This window comes from Cadophora gregata, assembly GCF_030347475.1.
Source record: "Cadophora gregata isolate MNR1 chromosome Unknown scaffold_14, whole genome shotgun sequence".
NCBI classification, from domain to species: Eukaryota; Fungi; Ascomycota; class Leotiomycetes; order Helotiales; family Ploettnerulaceae; genus Cadophora; species Cadophora gregata.
Window position 1 is genome coordinate 1570549 of NW_026695937.1, and position 27010 is coordinate 1597558.

The 27010-nt window shown below is 49.1% G+C and overlaps 8 protein-coding genes across 9 annotated transcripts; 6 read left to right on the top strand and 2 right to left on the bottom strand.

Annotated features, from left to right (window-relative positions):
* The first annotated feature begins 162 nt into the window (after positions 1-162).
* ONS95_004538 (uncharacterized protein) lies at positions 163-4153 on the top strand. The gene is made up of 3 exons (XM_058497903.1): positions 163-1306; positions 1476-2972; positions 3035-4153. The coding sequence occupies exons 1-3, from the start codon at positions 964-966 to the stop codon at positions 3823-3825; spliced, it is 2631 nt and encodes an 876-aa protein (XP_058352633.1). The 5' UTR covers positions 163-963; the 3' UTR covers positions 3826-4153.
* A 716-nt stretch (positions 4154-4869) lies between these two features.
* On the bottom strand, positions 4870-6006 carry ONS95_004539 (uncharacterized protein; the record flags this gene model as incomplete). The annotated part of the gene is made up of 3 exons (XM_058497904.1): positions 4870-5775; positions 5861-5896; positions 5950-6006. 3 exons carry the CDS (start codon positions 6004-6006, stop codon positions 4870-4872), a joined length of 999 nt encoding a protein of 332 aa, XP_058352634.1.
* Positions 6007-6575: 569 nt separating this feature from the next.
* On the bottom strand, positions 6576-8855 carry ONS95_004540 (uncharacterized protein; the record flags this gene model as incomplete). The annotated part of the gene is made up of 3 exons (XM_058497905.1): positions 6576-7858; positions 7915-8405; positions 8638-8855. The coding sequence occupies 3 exons, from the start codon at positions 8853-8855 to the stop codon at positions 6576-6578; spliced, it is 1992 nt and encodes a 663-aa protein (XP_058352635.1).
* A 1144-nt stretch (positions 8856-9999) lies between these two features.
* Positions 10000-12139, top strand: ONS95_004541 (uncharacterized protein). Its single transcript, XM_058497906.1, has one exon. It carries the CDS (start codon positions 10606-10608, stop codon positions 11635-11637), a length of 1032 nt encoding a protein of 343 aa, XP_058352636.1. The 5' UTR covers positions 10000-10605; the 3' UTR covers positions 11638-12139.
* A 183-nt stretch (positions 12140-12322) lies between these two features.
* On the top strand, positions 12323-15423 carry ONS95_004542 (uncharacterized protein). 2 transcript variants are annotated; one of them, XM_058497908.1, is made up of 7 exons: positions 12323-13218; positions 13270-13431; positions 13516-13842; positions 13910-14314; positions 14368-14542; positions 14613-14729; positions 14798-15418. In XM_058497908.1, exons 1-7 carry the CDS (start codon positions 12706-12708, stop codon positions 14872-14874), a joined length of 1776 nt encoding a protein of 591 aa, XP_058352638.1. In that variant the 5' UTR covers positions 12323-12705; the 3' UTR covers positions 14875-15418. The 2 variants fall into 2 exon arrangements, with proteins under 2 accessions (XP_058352638.1, XP_058352637.1); XM_058497907.1 differs by having other exon boundaries at positions 13910-14542; positions 14613-15423.
* Positions 15424-16701: 1278 nt separating this feature from the next.
* Positions 16702-19221, top strand: ONS95_004543 (uncharacterized protein). Its single transcript, XM_058497909.1, has one exon. The coding sequence runs from the start codon at positions 17295-17297 to the stop codon at positions 18633-18635; it is 1341 nt and encodes a 446-aa protein (XP_058352639.1). The 5' UTR covers positions 16702-17294; the 3' UTR covers positions 18636-19221.
* Positions 19222-20330: 1109 nt separating this feature from the next.
* ONS95_004544 (uncharacterized protein) lies at positions 20331-21962 on the top strand (the record flags this gene model as incomplete). The annotated part of the gene is made up of 4 exons (XM_058497910.1): positions 20331-20405; positions 20479-20534; positions 20597-20755; positions 20810-21962. 4 exons carry the CDS (start codon positions 20331-20333, stop codon positions 21960-21962), a joined length of 1443 nt encoding a protein of 480 aa, XP_058352640.1.
* A 2006-nt stretch (positions 21963-23968) lies between these two features.
* ONS95_004545 (uncharacterized protein) lies at positions 23969-26989 on the top strand. The gene has a single exon (XM_058497911.1). It carries the CDS (start codon positions 24238-24240, stop codon positions 26266-26268), a length of 2031 nt encoding a protein of 676 aa, XP_058352641.1. The 5' UTR covers positions 23969-24237; the 3' UTR covers positions 26269-26989.
* The last annotated feature ends 21 nt before the right edge of the window (positions 26990-27010 follow it).

Genomic DNA, 27010 nt, shown 5'->3' on the forward strand with positions numbered 1-27010 from the left:
TAGCGCATGAAAATCGCGATTTGATTGATTATTGATAAGGTTAGGTACGACATATGCGTGCAGTGCATGTGGATCCGATACGGTAAAGTAAAGTAACGTCCATTACCGTAAGGTACCTACAGATCCCGCTTCTCCCGCTCTCTCCCGCTCCCCTCCCCTCCCCTCCCCTCTTCAACTTCAACTTCAACTTCAACACCACCCCTCACCCCTCACCACCGCTCCTCCCTCTACGCTACCAGAGAGAGAGAAATCTCGAGCGCATATTTATCCACACACAGGCGCAGCTATACTATTTCCGAAGATACCTTCAGCCCAATTAAGGAGCAGAGTAGGAAATTCTCGTCGGTCGGGAGGGAGGGTTGACGATAAAGAGCGAGCAAGCAAGACAGCGCAGCCTTGTGCAGTGGAGTTGGTTGAGTGGGATTTTATTACCCCGCTACATAAGGATACTTACTTACTCACTTCCGACGACGCATATTTATTTCTGCACCTCAACGATTCGATTCCATTGTCGCGAATACAGCTAGGCGCGCAGCGGATAGAGAACGACTCTGCAGAAGAGAAGAGAAGAGTGAGCTTGAGCTGGATTTGATATAAGGAAGAAAGCAAGCAAGCAAGCAAGCAAGCAAGCAAATTGTGCGGCACTGCTGAGTTGAGTTGAGTTGAGTTTTGAAGTCGAAACGCGAGTCGAAACGCGAGTCAGCGCATATCGGGTAGGGTTCTTTGGTACGGTCGGGGCAGAGCAGAGCAGAGCAGAGCAGGGCAGGGCAGAGCTTAGCTAGCACGGGTGTAGGAAGGACTGCGACTGCGACGGGGAGGATATACCTCTGTGTTGCTTGGAGCGAGATAGGATAGGGAAGGATAGGATAGGATAGGAGCGCAAAGACCAGAGAAGTGCAGAACAAGACAAGACAAGACGAGGCAAGACCGAGACGAGGCAAGGCAAGACACCAAAAATTGGTCATGATGGCAGCACAACTCCGGGGGGAAGGGTCAGGCGCGAGCCCAGGACAAGGCCAAGCACAAGGACAAGGACAAGGCATAGCAACAGCTCTCAACAACGGACTTTCCACCACCACCACCTCCTCCTCACAAGCCACGAACGGAGATGGTACCACAGGAGCAGGAGGAGGAGACAAGCCCGAGCTTATCCTGACGAATCGCGCTGGTGAGAGTAGGAGTCCGTATGTGAGGGCGCACCGGGGGAATCCTGTGCGGTGGCAGGTTTGGGGGGAGGAGGCGGTGGAGATGGCGAGGAGGGAGAATAGGTTGTTGTTTTTGAGTATTGGGTATAGTGCTTGTCATTGTGAGTTTTGTGGTTTCTCCTTTTGAGTTTTGGGGCTGGGTTTGGGGGTGGCGTGTTCTTGGAGGAGGGGGGTTGGAATGGGATAGGAGAAGGAAGGGAAGAGACGGGAATGGAGATATACCTTTGGTTGATTGATACAAAGAGAACACAGCTAATTGAGTAACTATAGGGTGCCATGTCATGGAACGCGAATCCTTCGAAAACGAAGAGGTAGCCTCAATCCTCAACTCCGCCTTCATCCCCATCAAAATCGACCGCGAAGAACGTCCCGACATCGACCGTATCTACATGAACTTCGTTCAAGCAACTACCGGCTCCGGCGGCTGGCCTCTCAACGTCTTCGTCACGCCAGACCTCGAGCCCGTCTTCGGCGGCACGTACTGGCCTGGTCCAACATCGCAGACTACACCGTTTGAAGACCAGGTTGGTTTCTTGGGCATCTTGGATAAGCTGAGTACGGTGTGGAGAGAGCAGGAACAGAGGTGTAGGAGCGACTCGAAGCAGATACTGGAGCAGTTGAAGAGTTTTGCTGCTGAAGGGACGTTTGGTGGAAGACTTGGTGAGGGAGCTGATGGTCTTGATATCGAGCTTTTGGAGGAAGCGAATCAGCATTTTGCTTCGACGTTTGATAGTAAGAATGGCGGGTTTGGCTCTGCACCGAAATTCCCTACGCCTTCGAAATTGTCCTTCTTGTTGAGATTGGGCCAGTATCCGTCTGTTGTTATTGATGTGGTCGGTGCTGCCGACTGCAGAAATGCGCAGACTATGGCTGTAACGACTCTGAAGAAGATGGCGAGAGGTGGCATCCATGATCATATTGGGAATGGCTTCGCGAGATACTCCGTCACAGCAGATTGGTCGCTTCCCCATTTCGAGAAGATGCTGTACGATAATGCTCAGCTGCTCCACGTCTACCTAGACGCATTCCTACTTTCGAGAGACGCAGAACTCCTCGGCGTCGTATACGACATCTCAACATACCTAACCACCGATCTCGCACACTCAGCCGGAGGATTCTACTCTAGCGAAGACGCAGATAGTCTCTATAGGAAAGGCGACACCGAGAAACGCGAAGGAGCATTTTACGTGTGGACGAAACGCGAATTCGAAAACGTCCTCGGCTCGCAAGCTGAGCCTATCCTCTCAGCATTCTTCAACGTCAGCGGTCATGGAAACGTCGAGCCTGAAAACGACGCACACGATGAATTCCTCGATCAGAATGTCCTCGCTATTGTCAGCACGCCTAGCGCACTTGCCAGTCAGTTCGGTATGAAGGAAGAGGAGGTTGTGCGGATTATTAAGGAGGGTAAAGCTGCGCTGAGAGCCCATCGGGAGAAAGAGCGTGTTAGACCTGTGCTGGATGATAAAATTGTCGTGAGCTGGAATGGAATCGCTATTGGTGCTCTGGCTAGGACGGGAGCTGTGATCAAGGGTTTTGATCCGGTGAAGTCGGAGGAGTATCTTGGCTTTGCGATCAAAGCTGCTACTTTCATCAAGGAGAATTTGTATGATGCGTCTTCGAAGACTTTGTATCGGGTTTGGAGAGAAGGACGGGGTGATACGGAGGGATTTGCGGATGATTATGCGTTCTTGATTGAAGGCCTGATTGATCTGTATGAAGCGACTTTCGACGAGAAGTGGCTACAATGGGCCGATGAGCTGCAACGTAAGCCTTCCATCCAATACCCCTCACTCATTGGGATATATCTAACATCAATGCGCTCACAGAAACCCAAATCTCACTCTTCTTCGACACAGCCAGCACCGCCGGCTTCTTCTCCACGCCCGCCTCCGCCCCGCTCACCATCCTCCGCCTCAAAGACGGCATGGACACCTCCGAGCCCTCCACCAATGGCACATCCGCCTCCAACCTCTACCGTCTCTCCTCGCTCCTCAACGACGCCGCGTACGCGGACAAGGCGAAGAGTACCATCGCCGGCTTCGAGAGCGAGACCTTGCAGTACCCGTGGCTGTTTGCGAGTTTCATGCCTAGTGTTGTGGCGAGCCAGTTGGGTGTTAGGGGCGTGGTTGTTGCGGGTGGTGGGGATGATGGGGAGGGGGTTGGGGTGGGTATCGGCAAGGTCAAGGAGTTTGAGAAGAGTCCTAGAGGGGGACTGGGGACTTTTGCGTGGTTGAAAGATGGAGATGAGAAGGGGGGTTGGTTGAGGAGTAGGAATGAACTACTTAGGGATTTCAGAGGGAGGGATGGAGTGGCGAGGGTAATGGTTTGTGAGGGGGGTGTTTGTAAGGAGGAGGGTGTGCTGGGGGGTGTGAGGGAGGCTGTTGGTGCTGGTGCTGGTGCTGGTGTTGGCAGTGCTGAGGCAGGCCTGAGCGGGGCGGCTGAGAAGGAGAAGCAGAAGGAGATTAATGTCAGTGATTTCAAAACTGCATTGCCTTCTCTCTCTTCACAGCAGTCAACAGCACCTCCATCTGCTGTACCTGCCGTGGAAGCGCAGACACAGAAGAGCGAAGAGAAGAATGCTGATGCAAATACTTCGCCGTTTACGGTGCCTAGCTAGCTAGCTAGCCAGCCATATTAGCAGGCAGTTGATATAGGCATCAGAGGTACTAATCGAGTTTTTCTTCTTATTTGGTGGGTGGAGCTAGGTTTGTTTGCTTATTGGGCTGACTGAAGGTGGCGTTTGAGGGGTGGTCGTTATTTATTCTCTTAGTATTCCATGGGTTTGAGATGGCGTGATGAAGGCGAGGTGATGGGATGTTGGGTTGGGTGCGAGACAACGTTGATAAGTTGAATGGTTTTATGCATGCATACTTACTTAGATGGATAGGTAGAGGGACAGAGGGACAGAGGGACAAGCAGCGGATGTATGGTGGCGTAGCGTGGGGTGGGTTGCTATTGATTATATTATATCATCATAACATCAATTCATATGACAGCGCTGTTTAGCGAGATGCTGCCTTTTGTGTTGCCGCGTGAAGTTGAGATTGAGTTTGCTGCTAGATCGTAGAGATATTTGGGTTGATGATGAAGTTTTGCATATCGAAATGTTAGACTTACTCGTCTGTTATGGAATCATGTTATGCGGGGTAGCAGTCTGAGGCGTAAAATGTTGTTGATATATTGCCTCATTACCTAGGATATTCAGAACTTACCTGTACTTCGCTAAAGCTCATGGCCGACATCTGGTCAATTATGCATGTCTAGACACAGATCTCTTCGTTGCTGAAAAGTACCTTGCAAAACTTTGTTCCGAAGACATGGTACCTACCACTGCGCTCACTCAGAGCATATGTCCGCGGCCCGCCTCCACGACATTGACAAGAATGAGTCTTCTCAATTTAGGTATTCTGTAATCCCATCTGTTTTCCCGCAGAGTATCGTTAAACCACAGGTTGAGGTAGTAGGCACCTAGCGAACGAGTGAAGAGGAATGCGAAGTGAGCTGGGTACAATCATAAAAGTCAATACGGAGTGGAGTGTAAGATAATGTCCATTCTCATTTGACCCGCGAAACACCAGCCGCTATGCCAGAAACTCAAATAAAACATCTCCTATCCGTCCTACAACCACCTTAAGTCATGATAGTTTTACAGAATCCTTCTTCAGGCGACGTCTATCTCCACAGCATCCACCCCATCTAATTCCATCCTTTCCACCAACACCAGAGCCTGTTGTGCAATCCCAACCAAGCGACTTCTCGCCGCATCTGCTTCAGCTGCCTCCTTCTCCTCAATCCTCTTCTCAGCAGCCTCCTTCTCACACAACGCCGTAAACCATCTCTCATAACTCTCATCCGTCTCCACCAAATTATATCCCCCAACGCCTCCCTCACTCTTCGCTTCAAATTCAAACGTCCTATACTCCGCATTACCCATCTGCTTACTCCCATCACCAATAACCCTCTTCAAGAACGACCCATGCGACACCACAGCAATATGCACATCCCTCTCCTCCTCCACAAACGGAACATCATACTCCATCAACCACCTATTCTCATGACCAAACAGCGCCCCAGTCCCACCATCCAACTCCAACCTCGCCTCCTCCCTCTCAAACTCCTGCATCCTAGCCACGCGCGCCAAATCCTTAATCCTATACTTCACCAACTTCGCTCTCAGATCCACCCCAATCGAACAAGTAGGCACCTCCCAACCCCGCTCAATCTCCGTAGTCACTACCCGCTCTCCTCCCAGATTCGCCGATTTATCCAGCAAACTCGGTAGATAAGACCCACAACTGTTAGCCCCCATCCCCGTCTCTCGCAGGATGTCCAGAGCGATGGGCTGGATACCTCGTCGGATAGCTGGCTCGAGGCCTAGTAGTGTTGTTTGTAGTGTGCGGCGGAGCGGCGATGTGATGATGTGGGTTATTTTGTTCATGAATGGGAAGTTGGTGCGTAGGGCGAGGGCTTCTTGGATGCCGTGTGGGGTGAGGCGAGGGTCTTGGATGCTTCTGCAGAGGTCTATGTCGGCTTGGGTGAGCTCTGGAGCCGGGTGGCCTTGTTGTGCCTGTGTGGTGTTAGGTGGTGAACTTTGGGTGGGTGGGTGTGTGGGAAAAGAGTTGGGGTGAAGAGGGGGAAGAAGAGGTACTTACTGCTGTGCGACGGATGGCTTGGTAGTTACTTTGTGCCTTTTGATGATGTTAGTATGATCTGATGTAGAGGATATGGGCTGGGAACTTACTTGTGCGTGGCGGATTAGGTGAATGTACACCTTGGGCATGGTGTTTGTTGGTGCCATTATTGATGATGGATTTCAGGCGATTGTTGAGAACTTTGTCGTCTTGGAGTATTGAGGTTTGTACCGTGAGTGATATGTTATGATTGTTTGCCAGAGGTAGGATGTACGAAGAAGTGCTCAACTGTAAGGTTGAAGTGAATGTTTGATGGTAGTTTCTGTGGAACAGAAAGAACATGGGGAAGTGTGCTCTGGAGATTTTAAGTAGAATTACATTAGTGTGCGATTGTTATTTCAACTGGATTTATTCTATTGTCTTGTTAATTCTCTTGATATATTGAGGTAGGCTCGGACTAGCTACGATGAAGTTTGGTACCTAGTAATGAAGCGCTGTTTAGCTCACCGTCTAATTAAGCGAGACAATGAAAACAATGATGGATGACTAGACAGGTTCAGTGTGATGTCACTGAGTCAGCGAGTGGTGGCTCTACCAAGTGTCTAGTGTTTGATTTGTTTCTCACAATTCCATTCTAGCCCAAGAATTGCTGAGAAGAGCGTCATCTGTGCTATTTGTTTTCAACGCTTGTATTGACAAGGTGGGTCTACTAATATAAGCGAGCAATAATTCAGGGCTACCGAAAGGAAATCCAAGTCCACTTCGACGATGATGAATCCTTCGATCCATCGGTTTTACTTAATCGAACATATTTAACATCCTTATTTGCATCCAGTTCAGCAATAGTCCTTTCGGGTTTGCTGGTGTCGTGCTCAGTGTCTTCTTGACTCGATGACTCTCCAGCACCGGGTACCACAGGAACCGGACTTGCCAGCTCGATAGCCCCATCATCTGCTCTCAATTCTCTCGCGACCTCGTCCACTGCAGCCATCTCGTGCAAATACCGCTCTCGCGCATCCGACTCAACAACACCCTTCACGCCCTCCAATTCATAGATAGCTTGCTCCTTGACCTCCGTCTCAACCGGCTCTCGGTCCGCATTGATCTCATAGACACCGACCCCATCATGGTCAAGTTCAGGTTTGGAAAATGTTGTTTCTTCAACATCTTCAATTGGTGAAGGAGGAGCTTCAGATTTTCCTTCCACATCCTCAGTCTTCTGTCGTTTTGGCCGAACGTAGAAGAAATAAATCATAGTCAAGATCCCACCCAACGCAACACCACCAATCGTCCCTTCAACAGCAGGTCCAACACTGCTACTACTCGGAGAAGGTGTTAATGCGTCAACAAGCCCTGCACCAGTCGATGTACCGCCTGCGCTCGCATCTGTGGAACTTCCATTCAATGAGTCAATTGGCCATATATCCTCTGCATTGTTGGCAACTCCTTTACATTGATGGACGGAAAAGGTATGACGCTCGTAGTCGGCAGTCACATATGCCTCTTGGAAGAACGTCCTACCAAGTATATACTCAGTCGTACTGTTTGCGCGCTTCAACGGGAAGTCTCGTGATGGGTTCTGAACCAGCGGTCGTGAGGCAGTGAGATTAAACGCGGCGTATGGGAGGGTGATATTGACTGTAAACCCTTCAGTGCCATTGTTGATCGCGAATGTCACGCTGGGATCAGCTGCCAACAGACTGTCGTGTAGTGTGTCGTTAACGAGGTACAGTTCTGTTGCGACGTCCCAGATGAGCCCGAACTCTTTTTCGAAAAGTAGGCAAGCTTCAAGTGGGAGCCATATATATGGTAACGAGGAATCTAGAAACATAGATATCGGAGTCTGCAGCAGAGACTTCTGATCTCTGTTACCACCCCATCCAAACGACGTGACGGACTCGACCTTCACGGTCAGATCGCGAAATTCGTCTTTGTCGAATGGCCAGGTGATATCGTGGGCGATGAACCGTGCCTGGTCATAACCACCGAAGACCAGACTTCCATATTGTGTACCTTTTCCTTTGGTAATGTCAGCACCAGAACACGTTCCTGATCGAATAATGAAAATAACTTACGGTAAGGTCCTCCAGCTGTGTATGACCAAGTGAGACTCGGGATCGTTCCATTATCCCTCAGATTCTCCAGATAGCTTTTCGCGGGAACAGTCGAACCTGGTAACGTTGTTGAGCGTGGACAGATGCCAAAGATTCCAACATACGTATCTTGACCTGCAAATGTAGCAATGGATTGATTGAGTTGAGGAAGGAAGCTGAAACTGTCGGCAAAGTCATCAAAGCCAAAATTTCCGGTGACATCATATCCCAGCGACGATTGCAAAGATAGCGACGTGTTTACGGCGATGGTATTTGCTACCCATGTGGATGATTTGGTGGGATCAAAGGTTCCACCGCGCTGAGTTGCGCAGTCTGGTGGGTCAGACGACGTGCATCCAGACGAACTAACAAGTAGGACGCTTCGAGATGAGGTCGAGATGAGTAATTTTTGAGTCTGGGGTGGGTTGCCCGTTCTAAAACTGAATGATGACCATGGCCCGTCATTTCCATCCCTATAAACTTGAGTAAGCAATAGACTAATGGGATGTATCTCAGACGAATAATTGTCATAATGAAACAGTGTGGGGAGAGAGCGGAGAAGATGAGGGGTATATAATCAGAAAAAAAGTCTTTGCTTCATAGATTATTATACCATGGGCACGGATTATAAAACCCACGAGCTGCCAGATCTGGGAATACTGTTGTATCGTGAATGGAATCGAGTGCGAAGACCAAGTCACCTACCAGTCTGAGTTCGAAAATATTGTGATGGGAAACGCTTGCGCTGCCAACGCTGCGTCGGTAGGAATGTCCGATTGTGCTATGGGAACTTCTGATACAGCAGGAACATCCGCAGCTGTTGACTGTGTTGGGACAACGCGTTTTGCTTGAGACGGCAGGGTTGCGAGAAGCAGCCAAAAGGCAACCCAAAAGGAGACTTTAGAAAAGTTGACAGTTGCCATTCTAGCAAATGCAAATTCTGGAGACGATCAAACGGAATGCATAATATTCGAAAGGCAGAAATGGTTTAATCAATAATCTGTCGCTGTCTCCCGACCAGAATTGGGATGGGTGTCAACTCAATTTCACAACTGACGGAATGTCAAGGCAGACTACAGCTAACTCGCTCTCAACCCTTGGCCCAGAAAACCCGCTCCACCATGGATCATCATTGATAGATTTTCGACCATATCAGAGGGGATTCTGAATCACGGAATAATGTTGTGGCGGCCTAAGACATTGGAAGGCATTGGTAATCGCTGTGCAGGTGTTTATTCCTAGCCGCACGAGGCTGAACGTCAGAGTTCATCCCGTCTCAGCTTCGGAGAAGCGAGCGGAAGTGGTACCTGGTGTGAAGTCGAACAATTCTTTGCTTTTTTGGGGGCTGGTGACAGCGGGCTGGATGTGATTGAGTTGTTGAGGTGCAGCTGCCCCCAAACTCGCTTAGCGAAGGCGGGTAGATCGTCGAACACTTCGCGATCTTTGCCATCACAAAAGCAATAGTGTGGAGGAATGGGCTCTACAGATGGTCAGATGATGGGATTATGTGTGGAAGTGTTCCTAACGAGAAAATTTGGGCCTGAAATATGCTTGCGATGTGGCAAAGTCGCAGATCTAATATTTCGAGATCTTGGCATCAATGGACAGATTAGCATCAAGTGACAGAAGTAAAGCTCCAGAAACATGGTTTCTGGTATATTCGAATAAAATTACAAGAACAAATTGGGGATGTGTTGATATATCAGCCACAGGGGAGAATCATTGATTACCAGCTCATACAATGAAGTGAAGGATCGGGTGTCGTCAAGAATAGCTTCGTTGTGGATCAATGTGATGAGACATACATGGTTAATGGGGCGCAATTGAAAAGCAATATGTTCTTCACACCATCTTTAAAGAAGTTCATCGATGCGTCTTGATGAATAACGACGCCGTTGCCGACTTGGCTTTTGGTGTCCAGTTACATCTGTACCTTTGACACTTTTAACCCACATGGCAATTCGGAACTGACTCGAAGTTTGTCCGCAACAGTTTTGGGGTCCTTTGTAATCACTTGAGACTTGAGACAAGGAATTATACATTACTGAGAGACTGTAGAAGTAAGCAACCAGACAATGTTGAAGAGCTACTACGGAATGTGAGAAATGTGGCATAAGTATTCCTTGAATCCTCCTCACTTTCTCATCCTCCCTTCCTCAGAACAGATTTCCCTTTTCACATATTGAGTCTAATTGAAGCTCTTAATGGTATCCAAGGTTCTAATTTACGGGCTTTGCGCCTTGACTCCTTACCTTGGAATAGTTGCCGGTATGTGTGACCGGAGCCTGCTCATCTCCCCCATTCTGATCAGAAATAGCTGTCACTGGTCCACACTACCTCAACACAACCAGCACAACACGCACCGCTTCTCTCGCTCCCACAACCACATTTGAAATTCCGGCAGTCCCTACCGATGTAATCACAGCTCCTGATCAAGGCGAGGTCCCTTCACAGGTGGATTCTGGTCAAGAAGCCTCACCAACTCAAGATGCCCAACCGCCTCCAACATCTGAACCTCCAAGTCAAATCGACGACCCGGATTCAGAATTGCCTTTCGACCCAGACGATGACACCCAACAGTCAGATGGAGTTGCTCCCATCCCCGACACGGACTCCGACTCGCCAGCCCCAAAACTACAAGTTCCCCCAGGCTCATCGGGAGACCCATCTGAGATGCAAGATGAAGTTCCATCAAGCACAGAGCCCGATCCAATGTTTGCTGAGGGTGACTCTGAAGATCTGGACACCATGCTAGTATCAGATGGCACTGTTGAGTTAGTCGACAGTACTGGAAGCACAATTGAGCTTGTTATCGACGCCGTACCCTCGGAGCCTGTCATTGGTGTCGACCCAGAAGGAACCTTTGTTCTGCTCCCAGGGGATGATTCCGACCCTGCCACTGAAGAGTCGTTTACCATTATTCCGAGTCCAGGTCCAAATCCAACAATCAGTACTACCCGAACTCTTCCAGGTCGTGTGACGAGTTTATCGAGTGGGCTAGGCGTTGTTCTGCCTGGCTCGACCCTGGTTCCAGTCGATCCATTTTTGCCTGCTTTGACGGGGAGCACTACCGTCATCAGCGGTCAGACTTTCGTCGAAGTTGCAAATCCAACAACTGTACCTCTTGTCCGACCATCACAACCCTCTGCTACCAACACGATCACTGCTACTCTGCCAGGACGAATTACCTCAGTCTCTGGATCTTTGATCGCTGTCATCTCAACCCCAACTACAGTGCCCGTCAACACCTTCCTACCAGACCTCGAAGGCAGCACGACAGTCGTCAGCAGCCACACATTTGTAATAATATCTCAACCCACAACCCTAGCCATCTCTGTACCAAAACCAAGTTCACACAACCACATTACGACTCCTCTCCCAGGCCGCACCACAATGATATCTGGGACATTGAACGTCGTTCTCCCTGGCTCCACAAGAGTTCCCGTCAATGAGAACCTGTCAGGTTTAAACGGGAAGACGACTGTAATTGGCTCTCAAACTTTTGTGGATGTGGCAAATCCGATAACCGTACCGGTGAATTTCACTCATTCCAGTTCTGCAGAGCCCACAGGTGTACCCAGTGGAACTGACTCTGTTGAACCATTCGGCGATGAGCCGAAATCAAATGGAATGATGGTTTCGATTGGGAGGTGGGACTTGGTGGTAATATTCGGCGGTATAGTATTTATGGTTGGGATATGGTGAGCTTGCCACTGTGAAGGAGGGTGCGTCTCTTACTACTTTTCGAGGACCAGAAAGCGAGATTAAATAGAGAGTGTGCGGTCGTTAGAGTCCTCATCGTTAGTTTTCGTGGTTTAGAGTAAGTATAGAGTTCAAAAAACTCGTAATGATAAATCGTAGTGAAAGCTGAGCCTTCATGCATCTTGCGGGAAGTGTCTCCACATAATCATGGCTTGTTTGTTTGCATTCGCTTGATTCAGGGGCACCAAGCAAAGAGGTCCTTCTAAGCGACCAACCATCCACCAACACTCAGGGGTGGAGCTTCACTGACCCTTGACAGCAACTGTGCATTTATGATTATTGCTCAAACTCTATTCTCCTCCCTCTCATTGTCGTCTTGTATTTCAGCTGCTACAAATCTACTCTTTACCAGAATCTTTTCTGTAGAGTTCCAACTACTTCGAAACCATATGACATGATTGGCATGGCTTTGACGTGAAGCTGCTGGTCAGAAAGTATGATAAGAAAGAACGGAGTTGTTTTTATCCATCACTGCCACCGTCCTGCTGAAAATGCCGTGTCAGATTCACAGCAGCCGTGCCGAGCGTCCCGCGCAGGTCTACCCCGCACCCCGCACCCCGCACCCCGCACCCCGCACCCCCTACACCACCTTGTGTCTGCCTCTTCAACACTATACACACCTATGCCACTGTATAAGCCAAGTCCTGAAAAAGGTCTTTACTAAATTTTTGTTGGTCGAAGTCACCAAATTTTCATGTCCCAAAGTTGTGCGCCTTCTATTGACTATCTGCCGACGAAGAAATATTCACATTTCATGTCCCGTTCTGCCTGCGGGCATGTTGGTATCGGCGTAGAACTACGCCGACTGCGATTTACCACGCCTTGAACATATCTACTTTGAATTGACCTGAGGAAGGGATCCTAAGAGTCAAGAATCAAGACTTTCCCTCTGCACCGAATGCTTCATCCTACTTATCCAGCATCCTCGTGCGTCCTTGAATAGCTGGCCAGTTATCCACCATTTCAAATTTCGTTCGAACCCTCTCACATATCACCTCAACCCAGCCCACCATGTCCCAAAAGCACGATGTTATAATCTGCGGCTCAGGCTCAGCAGGTCTCTGCGCCGCAGTCTGGCTCGCCCGCCACGGCATAATCTGCAAGATCCTGGAGAAGCGTCCCGGGCCCATGATAATGGGCCAAGCAGACGGTGTCCAATGTCGCACTGTCGAGATCTTCGAAAGTCTCGGACTTTCTGAAAACCTTTTACGAGAAGCATACCATGTCCTTGAGGTTGCGTTCTGGTCTTCTGATGAAAGTGGTAACTTGGTAAGGACAAGTAGTACGGCGGATACGATGCCTGGCTTGTCGCATATGCCGCATGTGATTCTGAATCAGGCGATTATCAATAGGTTCTTTTTGGAGGATATGAAGAGGTCGAATGGTCAGGGGGTGGATTATGGGTATTCAGTTAAGAGTGTTGAGGTTGATTCGCAGAAAGCGGAGGATGCGAATGCGTATCCTGTGAAAGTTGTTGCTACGAAAGATGGTAAAGATGAGATTATGGAAGCGAAATATGTTCTGGTGAGCTTACGATGAGGGACATGCCATGATGAATGAGACTGACGCAATTAGGGATGTGATGGCGCTCATAGTGAAGTCCGTCATTCGCTTGGCTTCAAGATGGTTGGTGATAGCACAGATACCGTTTGGGGAGTCATGGATATCTACCCTCGAACAAATTACCCAGACATCAGGAAGAAAGCTAGCCTTCGATCTAAATATGGAAATTTGATGGTAAGTCAATGTTCATACGAGACCTCTCAAGAGTTCTCGTCATTGGAATTGTAATGAGCCATGTCTAATCCCACCACATCTCAGATCATCCCAAGAGAAGGTGGATCACTCGTCCGGTTCTACATCCAGCTACCACCAGGAACTATCGTCAAAGAAGTCAAAATCGATGATCTCCACAGCAAAGCTCGCCAGATCTTCCAACCATACAGCATGGACTTTGCGAAAACAGAATGGTGGTCAGCGTATGCCATCGGTCAACGTCTCGCCGACCACTTCTCCAAAGACAACCGCATATTCCTCACCGGCGACGCATGCCATACGCATTCCCCGAAAGCGGGACAGGGTATGAATGTCAGTTTACAGGATGGGTTTAACATCGGGTGGAAGTTGGCTGCTGTGCTACAAGCTCGAGTAAGTCCTTAACTTCACAACCTTATCCCATGATACTCAAGAATGAAGTAAGACTAAAACCCACCAGGCTCCACCCTCACTCCTGAAAACCTACAATATCGAACGCGAAAAAGTCGCCGCTGACCTCATCTCCTTTGATCGCTCCTGGTCCAAACTTTTCTCCTCGCAGAACGACGGCACGAACGGCCATTCGGCGCAACACTTCAGCGAGCAGTTCATCAGAGGCGGGAAATACACTGCTGGTCTGACAGCTCGCTACGATGACTCCATCATAACGTCTAGTGAGAAGAGTAAGAGTGAGTTGGCGAAAGGTTTGACGGTAGGGATGAGATTCCCGAGTGCGCAGGTCGTGAGGTTCTGTGATGCGAAGGCAATGCAACTTGTCAGGGCGTTGCCAGCGGATGGGAGGTGGAGGATTGTGATTTTTGCGGGGAGTGTGGGAGATGTCGAGGGGATGGAGAGGTTGAAGAAGGTGTGTTTCTCTTCTGTTGATGTTGTTAGATGATAGCTTACTGACTTTTCCAGCTTGCGAACTTCCTCTCTTCCGACAAGAGTCCTGTCCATCGCTTCACATGGCCAAACGCAGACATAGATAGCTTCATCGAACCTATCGTAGTCTTCCACGGCAAGAGATTAGAAATGGAGCAGGAGCAGATCCCAGAGTATTTCTGGCCTGTAACAGGCAAGTGGGGTATGAGAGGTAAGCAGCTATCCCGCCTTACATTCCTAGAGCTTGAAGTTGTTGGCTGGTTACTAATGATAATACACAGATCTTCATAAAACGTTTATAGATGACGACAGCTATAACTCTGGGTATGGGCACGCCTATGAGAAATATGGTGTCGATGTTAGGGAGGGTGCAGTGGTTGTTGTTCGGCCTGATCAATGTATGCTTTCGCTTCCGGTTCATTTATCACAAACATCCTGGACCTTCATACTAACCCTTTCATCCTAGATATCTCTCTCATAACCTCACTCGATGACCATGAAGATATCAGTAAGTTCTTCGAAGGTTTCGCTCTACAGCCGTAGATAAGTCATTCGTTCCACCGGATGGATCAAAGATCTCGAAAAGGATAAATTTGCACAGGGCAAAGGGAGAGAGAGTAGATAGAACGAGCAGCCAAGTAACGAATATATAAAATAAAGGAGGGAAAATTCGCCGAAATCTACAATATCCACCACCATCACGTAACCACGTCAACAAACACATGTAATACAAAAGCGCCGAACACTAGGCGCAATTTGCTTGTGCTTATGCAAGCTTATGTGAGATTCCGTAAGTACATATCTCCTTACGGCCGTTTTGCTTGGAGGGAACGGCGGACACGCTCGATTTGGTCCTATCTAGCAGGGTATCTTTCATGCTTAGGTGAGGATTCTAGGTCTTACTGTGAGGCACATTTGTTTAGAGTTGAGATTAGTGAGATAGAGTTTGAGGAATTGAAAGCTGGGTTTGAGGGTTCACGAGCTGGGCTGGATGTGAAATCTTGTTGTGACGTAAAGGGAGTAAGTGGATGTTGAGTGGGTGAGGGATGGAGGAGCCGGTAAATTTTTGTTAGTTGAGATTTGAAGTGAGTAAGTATAATTACATTTTGTTCGAGCTCTCTCACTTTTAACCTAAAGAATGACGTATTGGCATGTGATACCGACCTGATGTAATACCTGCTAGATTGACTCGGTAAGTACTAGGAACACCGTTTCTCTCATCAAGCTGTCAAGAGCAGGTTCAAGTTACCAGGATTTCGGACAATCGGTGATCACAGATTTGCGACAGAAAAGCGTGAAACAGATTCAGCCAAAGTGGAATGACATGACCATCTGACAAGTGAACCTCGAGGGTGAACCTCCACCAACCAGTCGTCAATGCCTGTCTCGCTTGAAGGTTAATGCCACACATGGACGGTGCAGCAGAATCGGTTGCGAGAAATACGACAAGCGAGATGCACACCAGAGCATAGGATCTCTGACGGCTGAAACCCGTAAATAATGCCTGCGTCGCTTCCTTAGCATCGTGAACATGATTTGAAGATAGAAATTCCAGGTCTTTGTGAAAGAGTAGCTTTGCTGATAGCTATCTGTGTCACGCATTGTCTCCGAAGACCCCAGCGTGTGAAAAATGATTGATGACTGATATCCTGTCCCGGCATTCGAAAGCCTATGGAGACGATATCTATATCCGAGGGGAAATCCAGAATGAACATGGATATATACCCTTCCCTGCTACTCCTCCCCCCCCGGCTTGAATGTTAAATGTGTAGAAAACTGGACCTCGTGTGGGTAGCTACTAGGGGTGTCTATCTAATAATTCAGTAGAGATCCAGCCTTGAGCAGGGCTTAAGTGTCTCTCATACCTTCTAAAGGCACCTATGCTATTACAACAGACCTAATTCTGGCTTGTGCTTCTGGCTCTATCCAGGGCCTCCGACCACTCAGCACTTGAAAGTCAGGCCTCCGACCTGTAAAAGTTCACATTTAACATTCAAGCCGGGGGGGGGGGGAGAGTACAAACACCGATCCGATCTTACCGTAGCATCCATTCACACGTGGAATCTGACATGGCAACGTGTTGTTGAGTGCAGTCTTGAGGTCAGATTATCCCTGATCTACTTCAGACAACGGGTCGTATACATAAACGATTGGCAGATAAATGATCTCGCTTGTTTTGTAGTCAGAGCCACTAAATGCTTACTTGCCCGTTCCGGATTACCGATGTCTCGAGAGGAGTTCCTCTAGGGTCTTCAGTGGAAAGCATTGCGAAATCAGACAAGGGAGTGGGATTAATGGCTACCACTTTCGTGAGGATGTAAGGTTTACATGAGGAGAGTTGAAAGATATTGATATCTCTGATGATGTTGGTCTGATGTTGAATCTATGAAAGTACCAGGAACTCATGTAACACCAGGTCACGTTCCGTTCGGTTGTCTCAAGTTTCAGCTCCTCGGTCCTCCGCCTTCGCCTAGACGGACACCCCGCCTTTTGACAGCACAAGCTCTAGTTTCCAGCTCCGATTCCATACATTACTGGACATCATATTTACAGTAGATGTGAGACCCTGATCTCCGTCGTTGAGCATAACGCTACTTAAGGTGGCTGCCCCGCAACGAACTATAACCTGAGTTGACTTCACATGCTCGTCCATTTAAGTTTATAAGAGCGTCCTTCGTCCGTTCTGACTGATCACTGTCATCCTTTATCCACTTTCAGAAAACGTATCATCCTCTCGTGTTCACTGCTGGTCAGCCCGGGACGTCGGACGGATATCCTTGCAGAAGCCAGTCTTTGTCTTACCTTGGCTGACGGAGCTACATATGCGTCTTTAACTTTGCCTCTCTTGTCTGACATTCAAGAGGACGATACTAACTCATATCTCTCATATTTCCCTCCTCTCTTTCTGTTCCCTTCTGCTCGGGATTTTTACCACACCGTCAAATCCAAACCCTCTATCCAAGATGTCCACATTCCTCGAAAACCGCTCTCCCGTGACCCTCGGTCTCCTCGCCCTCACCTCCCTCTACACCATCTACCACCTCACCCTCTACCTCATCACCGCCCACAGACGAAACCTCATATCCCGCAAACACAACTGCCAACCCATCCCGGCCTACCCACACAAAGACCCCATCTTCGGACTCGACCTCTTCCTCGAAAACTCCCGCGTCATCAAACTCGGGCAATTCCTCCCCGCCGTCCAAGCGCGCTACACCCTCCTCAACGCCCACACCTGGAGCCAGCTCTTCCTCGGCGAGCGCGTGATCAACACCGCCGAGCCCGAGAACATCAAGGCCATCCTCGCGACGCAGTTCAAGGAGTTCGAGCTGCCTCCCCGCCGCAAGGTCGCGTTCCACCCGACGTTCGGGCATGGCATCTTCACCACCGACGGGAAGGAGTGGGAGGCTAGTAGGGCGCTTTTGAGGCCGAATTTTACAAGGAGTCAGGTCGGGGATTTGGAGACTTTTGAGGGCCATATCGGGAAGTTGATTAGGCGGATTCCGAGGGGTGGGGAGACGGTGGATTTACAGGAGCTGTTTTTTATGTTGACGATGGATTCGGCGACGGAGTTCTTGTTTGGGACGAGTAGTGATGTGCTTGGGCTCGGGATGAGCGGGCAGAGGGAGAAGGGGTTGAAGTTCCAGGAGGCGTTTACGTATATTACTGAGCGCGTGGGGTTGCAGTCTAGGTTGGGGAAGTTGGCGACGCTGTTGCCGGATAAGAGGATGGATGAGAGTATCAAGTTTGTGCATGAGTATATTGGGCCTTATATACGGAAGGCGGTTGAGATGAGAAAGTCGGGGTTTGAGGAGAAGGAGAACACGGAGGAGGGGAGGGCGAGATATGTGTTTCTTGAACAACTCGCCAAGCAGGATCTTGGGGAGAGGAAGACTCAGGATGAGTTGTTGAATATTCTACTTGCGGGAAGAGATACGACGGCGAGTCTGTTGAGCTATCTTTTCTACACATTGGCGAGACGAAAGGACGTTTTTGAAAAGTTGAAGGCTGAGGTCGACGCGTTGGGAGGTGAGCGGCCAACTTTCGAGCAGTTGAAGGCTATGAAGTATTTGCAGTACGCGATGAACGAGAGTGAGTTGTTTCCCCTTACCTTCCCCGTCATTTTAACATCCAACGTAACTAACGTAACCCTTTCCATCCAGTACTTCGACTTCACCCCATCGTCCCAGCCAACAGCCGAATATGCGTCACCGACACCACCCTCCCAGTCGGCGGAGGCCCAGACCATAAATCCCCCGTCTTCGTCAAGAAAGGAACACAGATCAATTACCAAGTCTACGTGATGCACCGCCGGAAAGATCTTTACGGTGAAGATGCGGAAGAATTCAAACCAGAGAGATGGGAGACGTTGAGACCTAGGTAAGCTTCCTTCTTCATTTCCTCCAAAACTGAGTTCTCACAACCCCTCTCCCAAAACCGCCCAAAACAAACCTCCAGTTCCTCGACTCCGTAAAGTCACGAATCCAAGCTAACAACGCAACACAGCTGGCAATACCTTCCCTTTAACGGCGGTCCTCGTATCTGTATCGGCCAACAGTTCGCCCTTACGGAAGCAGCGTTCACAACTGTAAGGTTATTACAAGCTTTCAAGGGTGTGGAGCCGAGAGATGAGGCACCGTTTGCGGATTTCTTGACTTTGACGGCGGCGGTGAAGGGAGGTGTTAAGGTAGCTATGATTCCTGCTTGAGGGAGGGTGAGGTTGAGTATGGAGGAGTGAAGGAGAGAGGGGCGAAAAGACAAGTTATGGAATCAGAGATGGATGTGGGGGAGTTTGGCGTTTGATCGAATGGCTGAGCTAGGTGCCGGGATTTTGATGTCAAATGATATGTGTCCATAGCCCATAGCTATATAAAACCTCCACATCTGCTATCACCTGACTTACTTCTTGATGATGACATTCGAGCCTCTTATTGTTTTAAATTGCTTTTGATGTCGTGCCATCAATATGTGGTTGCACCACCTACTATTCTGCTCTCCAACATCCAGAGACTAAAAGCAATAGCAACAAGGGTTCAGGATCGCTTACTCGATCTTCAAAGCCAGCCAAACAGTCTCGTCATTACTCAGCGCAACCAACCAACTATGCCTCTATCCCCAACCTCGGCCGCGGCATACACATCCACAACCACATCCACCTCATACATGCACTTCCCCTCCTTCCCACAGCAGCCAGCCTCAACCTCATCCCAAAAATTCGGATTCGCATCTACCCGGCGCATCCAGGTCCGGCAGTCACCTCTAATCCTTCCCATCTTCGTCCTCCCAGCCAATCCCCAACTCCCAAAATCAAAGCTTCCACCTTATCTAAACTCCCTTCGGACAAACCTCTCTGCACCTCCCTGGTCACCCGCAGCGCTCGCGATGCAGGATCTACGTCTTGGCAGCCCAATTGCCGGGGCAGGTACACTTGTCGTCATCGACCACCTCCTGGTCGGACAAGGGTCCCTGGTGCGGCCGCTTCCCGTCCTTCTCGAGAGACAACAGAACAGGTGGATGTGATGGGATGGCCAGAGCTGAAGCTGAGCGCGAGCACATTTGAGGAGAGGAGAGCACCACTTTGAACCACCTCCACCTCTCTCTCTTGCGCTGCACGGAACTCCAACTGCAACTACATACGACATATGCGCCGGCTCGATCATCATTCGCACTCGCACTGCACTGCACTGGACACGCTGGCCTGATTGATTGATCGATCGATTTATTGATTGACTGTTGTCTGTCTGTCTATTTATACTTCTTAGAGAGCTGAGCTGAGCTGGCCTTCTCTTTTTGTTTACAATAAGGTATCCTCGGACCACTTTGAGTTCAAATCCCAGCTTCCGCGGCTCCGGTACTCGCCCTCCTCTTCTCGCACCACAACACCAACCGGGCTTTGTTGACGAAACTGTGGTGTTACTTCGACTGTGATTTCAGCACTGTAAAATACGCGATTCGGGATTGGATATTCGGATACGCGCAGATACGAAGGCGGAAGGAAAATGGCTGCTCCTGTGGACCCAGCGACGCGGAAGAAGGTGTTGAAAGTGGTGTTCTTCTCTCTGTTGCTCGATTTGGTATGCTCTTCTGCTCTTCTCTTGCTATCCAGCATTGCGCATCAAGTAACAACCAGCTAACAGTTGCGACTAGATCAGTTTTACCTTCATTCTTCCGCTATTTCCATCTCTGCTGGCATATTATCGAGAGTGAGGACTCCTGTCTAGGTATATTACATGCGACCAAATACTGATTGACTTCTTCCTCCCAGCCTCGAAGCCCCCGCGCAATTCAGCAGCTCGAATAAATCGCCCTCCCTCCTCACGCATATCCTCACATACCTCAATGCATACAAGGCTTCGTTCGCAAGACCAATCGACTCGAGATATGACATTGTACTTCTGGGAGGAGCTCTGGGGAGCTTGTTTTCGTGAGTGAAGGACTGAGATACGGACGCTGTGCGCGCATAGACTAACATTCTCAGTCTCCTCCAGGCATTCGCTTCTCCTATCATAGGAACGCTCTCCGATCGATATGGCCGCCGAATAGCCCTCCTGTGCAGCATGGCTGGTAATATACTCAGCGTACTCCTCTGGGTGTGCGCCACAGATTTCAGCACTTTCCTCCTCTCGCGCGTTGTAGGCGGTCTTTCGGAAGGGAACGTCCAGCTCGCAATTGCAATCGCAACAGATATCTCCGATGAGAAGCAGAGAGGGGCTACAATGGCATTGGTGGGGATATGTTTCAGTATCAGCTTTACATTTGGACCTGCATTGGGAGCTTGGTTAAGTACCATTAGCTCCGTCAAGGCGAATCCATTTGCGACAGCAGCGGGATTCTCACTCTTCTTGATCGTCACAGAGACTATCTACCTGTATCTCTGCCTGCCAGAGACATTACCAAGTAAAGTCGCCTCCGCAAAACTGAACGGCATCCCAGCAGCCACAAACGGGTCCACCAGACCCTCCACCCGCTCCTCAACAACAACACAAGCCAAAATGGTATCCTCCACCGCCCCCAAAGTAGGCGGCAAGCACATCCGAACCAACTCCCATTTCCTCCTCAACCTCACCCACCTAGGCTTCATCCTCTTCTTCTCCGGCATGGAATTCTCCCTCCCCTTCATGACCTACGACCTCTTCGGCTACACCTCCGCCCGCAACGGCCGCCTCCTCGGCTACATGGGCCTCGTCGCCTCCCTCCTCCAAGGCGGCGTCACGCGTCGTCTCCCACCACTCCTCTCCGTCCGCATAGGCGTCGTATCCTGCCTCCTTGCACTCCTCCTCCTCGCGCGCATTGACACCGTGGGCGGTCTCTACGCAGCTACTACACTGCTTGCTGTCACTACTGCGACTGTCGTTACGGGTCTGAACGCACTGAGTAGTTTCGAAGCCGGCGAGGACGAGAGGGGTGGGAAGTTGGGGAATTTGAGGAGTTGGGGACAGCTTGGACGGGGGGTGGGACCGTTGTTGTTTACTAGTGTGTATTGGTGGGCGGGGAGGGAGGTCGCGTATACGATTGGGGGGATGGGTGTTTTGGGTGTGAGTATGATTGTTTTCTTTGGGTTGGAGACGCCGAGGGGGACGGAGGGGAAGAGGATTGGTGATGTGAAGGGGGGTGGGGAGGTTGAGTTGTGAGGGGGTTGGTGGGGGGGGGGGGTGGGGGGGGAGTATGTTTTTTTTGGAGTGTATACCTTGGTTCTCGGGAAAGAGGAGGGAGCGCTGGAAAGGAATAAGAGGGATTTGTATTTCTGTACTGTGCAAAGGATGGGTTATGGTTATGGATTCATACTTAAGTACAGGATAGGATAGGATAAGTGTACTTTCACAGCACGAAGAGAAAAGGGGGTAGCGTAAATCACCGGTACCACCTTGCGTATTCCAATCACGCCGCGGTTAGTTTACAAAGTAGATAGACTAGGACGCAATACGAATTGCAAGAGAAGGGCAGGGACACAGAGCGCTTTAGGGTAGAAAAGAAAAGAAAAGAAAAGAAAAGAAAAGAAAAGAAAAGAAAAGAAAAGAAAAGAAAGATGATATTATACATGAAGACACCAGGAGAGACGGTTTGCGCCGTCGTCGTGAAGTGTATTTGTGTGTAAATTGATAGATATTGGACTACGTATGGACGGGAGGGAAAGGGGAAGGGGAGGGAGTGGGTGAGGTCCCGTGTGGGTGTGGGTGTGGGTGTGGGTGGTTGTTTATCTTGCTTTTTTCTTTCTCTCCGGAGTGAAGAAAGAGTGAAGAGGGAGGGGGGAGAGGGAATGGGGAGAGGGAAGGGGAAGAGGTGATGGGCATTGGGGATTGGGTTAAGCGAGGTTTGGTGAACATGATAATGTCAATGTTAATGTTAATATCAATGTCAATATCAATAGAGGGAGAGCGGGAAGGGTATATACGGGATGGATATTATAGCGTTGTTGAGTTGTTGAGTTGATGAGTTGATGAGTGGATGAGAAGGAATTTGTTTGATTTATAGGACGAGATGATGAGATGGTGAGGCTTTTAGGGGTTGTGGGATTTTGGGGTTTGATTTTGGGGTTTGATTTGGGGTTTTGGTTTTGGGTTTTGGATAAGCTAGGATGAGGGGAATTGGGGATGGTGGATGGGGATGGGAATGGGAATGGTTTAAAAGAAGGGTTGCTGTTGTTGTTGTTCTATTGGTGTGTGTGGAGTTAGGGCGGGGGGAGGAGGGGTGAAGTGGGTAGTTTGCTGATGTGAAGGATGTTGTGCTGGCCAGGGAGGAGGATTTGATTCGGGGAGAGAGGGGAGTGGAGGGGAAATTGGGAGTTAGGATGTATGAAGGTGTGTGAAGGTGTGTTGCTATATAAGAGCTGCAACAATTCCAAACTTCCAAATTAGTTACAATTATTTTCACTACTTCGCAAAAGTCTCACCGACAAGCTGTAAGTGTTATCTTACCATTCATAGATGGTTCTTACCTTATTATACTATCTAGCAAGCAACCATTTGTTTCGAGCAGGATTAGTACTCATGGGAGGTGTATCAAATGATGTCTCGCTATGTAGTTATGTAAAAATCTACGACAATCACAGGGTAGGGTAGATTTTATTAGGTTTCTTTACTTGTTTGCTGATGGCTTGGGTACTGATGAGCTGGAAGTGTTGGGAGAGGTGGTTGTTATGTGCTGAGACAAGTGGTTTTCGGCTGCTAGAAGTGTTGTTTTAATGGATTTATAGACGGAGCCCCTTCTGAGTATAAATTAGATTGCATTTGTTTAGGCTTTTGTTGAAGTCTCACTGACTAGCTAGAAGTGTTGCCATAGATAGTAGTGCTCAACCAGGCGAAACTCCCTTGGTGTTTGGAGGCACAAGATGATTTTGAGAGCGCGTCTCATAGAATGGAATAGATCAAAACATTTTCGTGTACCGTGACCTTTTAAGGAGAGACAATGCTTACTCTGGAGGCTGAGAGAATTGGAAGGACATTCGAGTCACATGACTTTCGATCATGATACTGTGCAGGTCCCTGCCGTGGGTTGGATCTACATTCGTACAATACCATAGAGTGTATCAAAGGATAGTACTCACTTAGTAAATTTAGGGACTGGGTTAGTACAAGTACTTGCCTAGATAAAGAGAGTGGGATTGCATCGCACGTGATGGCCCTCTCCCGAAATGGCTCCATCTCTGGTGGTTCTGTCAACAAGATAGGTATATGCGACACTGGTATCCCCCTAACAATATATTTCAACGAAAATCGAAGATATAAATGGCTGCCAGAAAACCCCAAGGTTATGCCAAGACCTCGCCATCTTCGCATGGGTGATGTCATCAAAGCGAGTTCTCGCAAGAATCACTGACAGCTTCGGATATCACCTGTCGTCTCAAGATTTCATCTCTTTATTACTCCTCGACACACCCCTCGACATGGGAACAAATACACAGGCGCGATGACAACAACTCATGTGTCGCCCACGCAGGCGCAAGCTCTCCTCGGTATTCTAAGCCATCATGAAGCCTACCAAGAGATCCGGGATCTCCGCCTGCCAGGAGCTCTCGCCCGGTCAGGCTCCCCTTTCAAGACCGATGGCGAGCCCAATGAGATGCCACTACTACATGGGCTCTTCTCATCCTTTTTCGTTCCTCTCCCAGGACTGCGGGATGTGAGCCCGGATTTCTACCAAGCCAAGTGTCAAGAGATCCTTGAAGAGTTCGCCAAGGCGGATCTCAGCGAGTCATACGAAGCGGGATATATTGGGATTCGGAAAACGCTGGCCACCGCAGCTGCGGCTCTGATAGAGGCCCCAGCGAGAGGATATTATGGTGGATTTCCAAAGAAGGATCTGAGCAGGACCGAGCCAGTGTACGATACGTCTAATCCAGAGGATGTGGTGGCGGCATTTCAGGACTTTCTTCAACAAGTCGTCTACGGAACACTCCTCGATGAGATGTTCGCAACAGCGGCGAAGAGCGACAACCTCGAGGATCATGATCTGTTGGTGCAGGCAGCTCACGAATATATTCTTGTCATTCTGGCTTCCTTCCTTCATTATATCTTCATTATCACTCCGGAAGGCCAGACGATACTTACGATGATGAAGCAAGCCAATGCGATCGTGCCATATGTCGCAATCAGACAAACACTGAAAATTGGCAATGTTGCAACAATGATAAATGCCATGATGAAGCTCATCCTTACGAAGATGACATTGAATAGTGTCACTACTTTCCTTAGGATAACCAACGCTAGTGATGCAGGGTGGAATCTTCTTCAAACCATCATCTGGACAGTCGTGAACTGGGATACGAACAGTCTCAAGAATCGCATATCTGAAATAGAGAAAAGCACCTCTGGACCAAGTCCTAGCCAACGAGAGATTTTGCTGAATTACCTAGAGATGGACCGCTTGGAGCATGAGAAGTGTCGGGTAATGAGCGAAGCTAAATCAGAGCCAATTGTGGTTACGATTATGGAAGAGTATGGCGGTGAGGCATTGAGCGAGACACAGATACCTCTTGCGCTGGATTATTTTTCGGCGATGGTATCACTCCATGACCGGAAGAAGATCGTCGCAATCTTGTGCTCGGGTCAGCCAGATCTGTTAACCCAAGCAGTTCGAGAATGTGTCACGGCCTACGATCCTGTCATTCGAGCCCTTCACAAAGCGGTGGATCTCAGCGGCACTGTGAGTGATTTCCAGGCGTTTCTGGATGATCTACTGGCTTTCGCGCCATCAGGCAAGAATTCTGCCAGTGCAAGTGTCGAGGATTTCGTCCACCTTCTTAGGAAACACCAGAAGTCGTGCCACAGATTCATGCATCAAGTATGTAAGAATGGCCCTGAACTGAGCACTTGGTACAAAGAGTATGCTCGGGCATCAGCGTCGCATTTCCGAGTCAACGATCAGAAAGAAAACAGCGCAAGCTCCAACTCCGGAGGCGCAGGAAAGTTGACATCTCAACTGGAACAGGCTCTTTCGCAGCTTCCAGAGAAGGAGAAATCCCAAGTTCTTGCAGAATGTGATGCATACGCTGCATATCACGCACACCTAGCCACAACATCCAAATCCGACATGATCTTCGAGGTCGAGCATGAACCTGCACCAAAGAAGTTGAAACGAGTGTTTACCTCCTCAAAACCAGCGACCAGAGAGCCATCGCCAACCCGGCCCACACCAGGACCCGGCATGTTTCTCCGGCGCTGGCAAGCATACCTCAACGCAACGCCCATCACACCATCTCAACTCGAGGGACCGGTCAGATATGGAGGCGACATTGATGTGGTGACTGCTGGACGGATCCCCAAGACCGGGGCAGCGAAAGACGCGCAGATCCAGGCTGCCGAGGATGCGGATGTGAGAGATGCCCCGAAATGCAACAGGACTGTTGAATTGCTTGCAGCTCGTTTCCGCGAGATACTGAGGGAAGCGAGTCATGCATCACCAATAGAAGCAGATATACATATACCAGAGTCTAAGTAGCGAGAGATACCAAGAGATACAGGTCAAGCCGCCACAGAGAGGATTGAATTTCCTGAGGGTATGCATTTCATTATGGCGCACAAGTAGATGTAATTATAGATCGATATCTTAACATTGCGGTTAGTGCAAGCCTATGTGCTCGTGGTGTGGCTTACCCAGCATTCAAACTCCGAGAACGTGTATGCGAAATTTGAGAGCCATCAATATGCCAAGCAAAACGATCGATCTAGTCCAGCCAGTTTCCTGAGCGTTAACAAAAAGTATTCAGAAAGCTAGCAATACCTTCCAACGAATCTTCGTCTGATCTTACTATTTTCGTAATGCAACAAGCAATATTTCCATGCAGTGTGTTTGTTGTTTGGGAAGAATTTACGACATGATGATAACTCCGTGGTGTTTTGTTGTTGCTTTGTTTTGCGTTCGCCTCACACTGTTAGTGGATGTAGCACCGAGAGAGGAGAGGGATACGGGTCAATATGGAGAATAGGCTGTATGCGTATTGTACGTTGAACCTCAGTGGTGTCCGATTGATGTAGAGTTCAATGGGCTGGGGCTGATATTGGGGACGCAAGCGAGTCCTGAGAGTCCGGATTGTTTGAATATTACGAAGTTGGTTGTGCCGGCTTGTAGTGGGTAGGCTTGGCGGGAAATCGTGAGAAGCGAATGTGCATATGGAACTTTTAAATTCGCTCAAGATATCCAAAGAATTCCCACTTTCAGGCGCTGGGATTAATACATCCTG

Coding starts and splice junctions, on each gene's coding strand:
- ONS95_004538 (XM_058497903.1), top strand. CDS start 964: ATGATGGCAGCACAACTCCGGGGGGAAGGGTCAGGCGCGAGCCCAGGA. Junction 1,307..1,475: donor TGGGTATAGTGCTTGTCATT/GTGAGTTTTGTG, acceptor GAGTAACTATAG/GGTGCCATGTCATGGAACGC. Junction 2,973..3,034: donor ATGGGCCGATGAGCTGCAAC/GTAAGCCTTCCA, acceptor ATGCGCTCACAG/AAACCCAAATCTCACTCTTC.
- ONS95_004541 (XM_058497906.1), top strand. CDS start 10,606: ATGCAAGATGAAGTTCCATCAAGCACAGAGCCCGATCCAATGTTTGCT.
- ONS95_004542 (XM_058497908.1), top strand. CDS start 12,706: ATGTCCCAAAAGCACGATGTTATAATCTGCGGCTCAGGCTCAGCAGGT. Junction 14,315..14,367: donor GGATGGAGAGGTTGAAGAAG/GTGTGTTTCTCT, acceptor TGACTTTTCCAG/CTTGCGAACTTCCTCTCTTC. Junction 14,543..14,612: donor AGGCAAGTGGGGTATGAGAG/GTAAGCAGCTAT, acceptor GATAATACACAG/ATCTTCATAAAACGTTTATA.
- ONS95_004543 (XM_058497909.1), top strand. CDS start 17,295: ATGTCCACATTCCTCGAAAACCGCTCTCCCGTGACCCTCGGTCTCCTC.
- ONS95_004545 (XM_058497911.1), top strand. CDS start 24,238: ATGACAACAACTCATGTGTCGCCCACGCAGGCGCAAGCTCTCCTCGGT.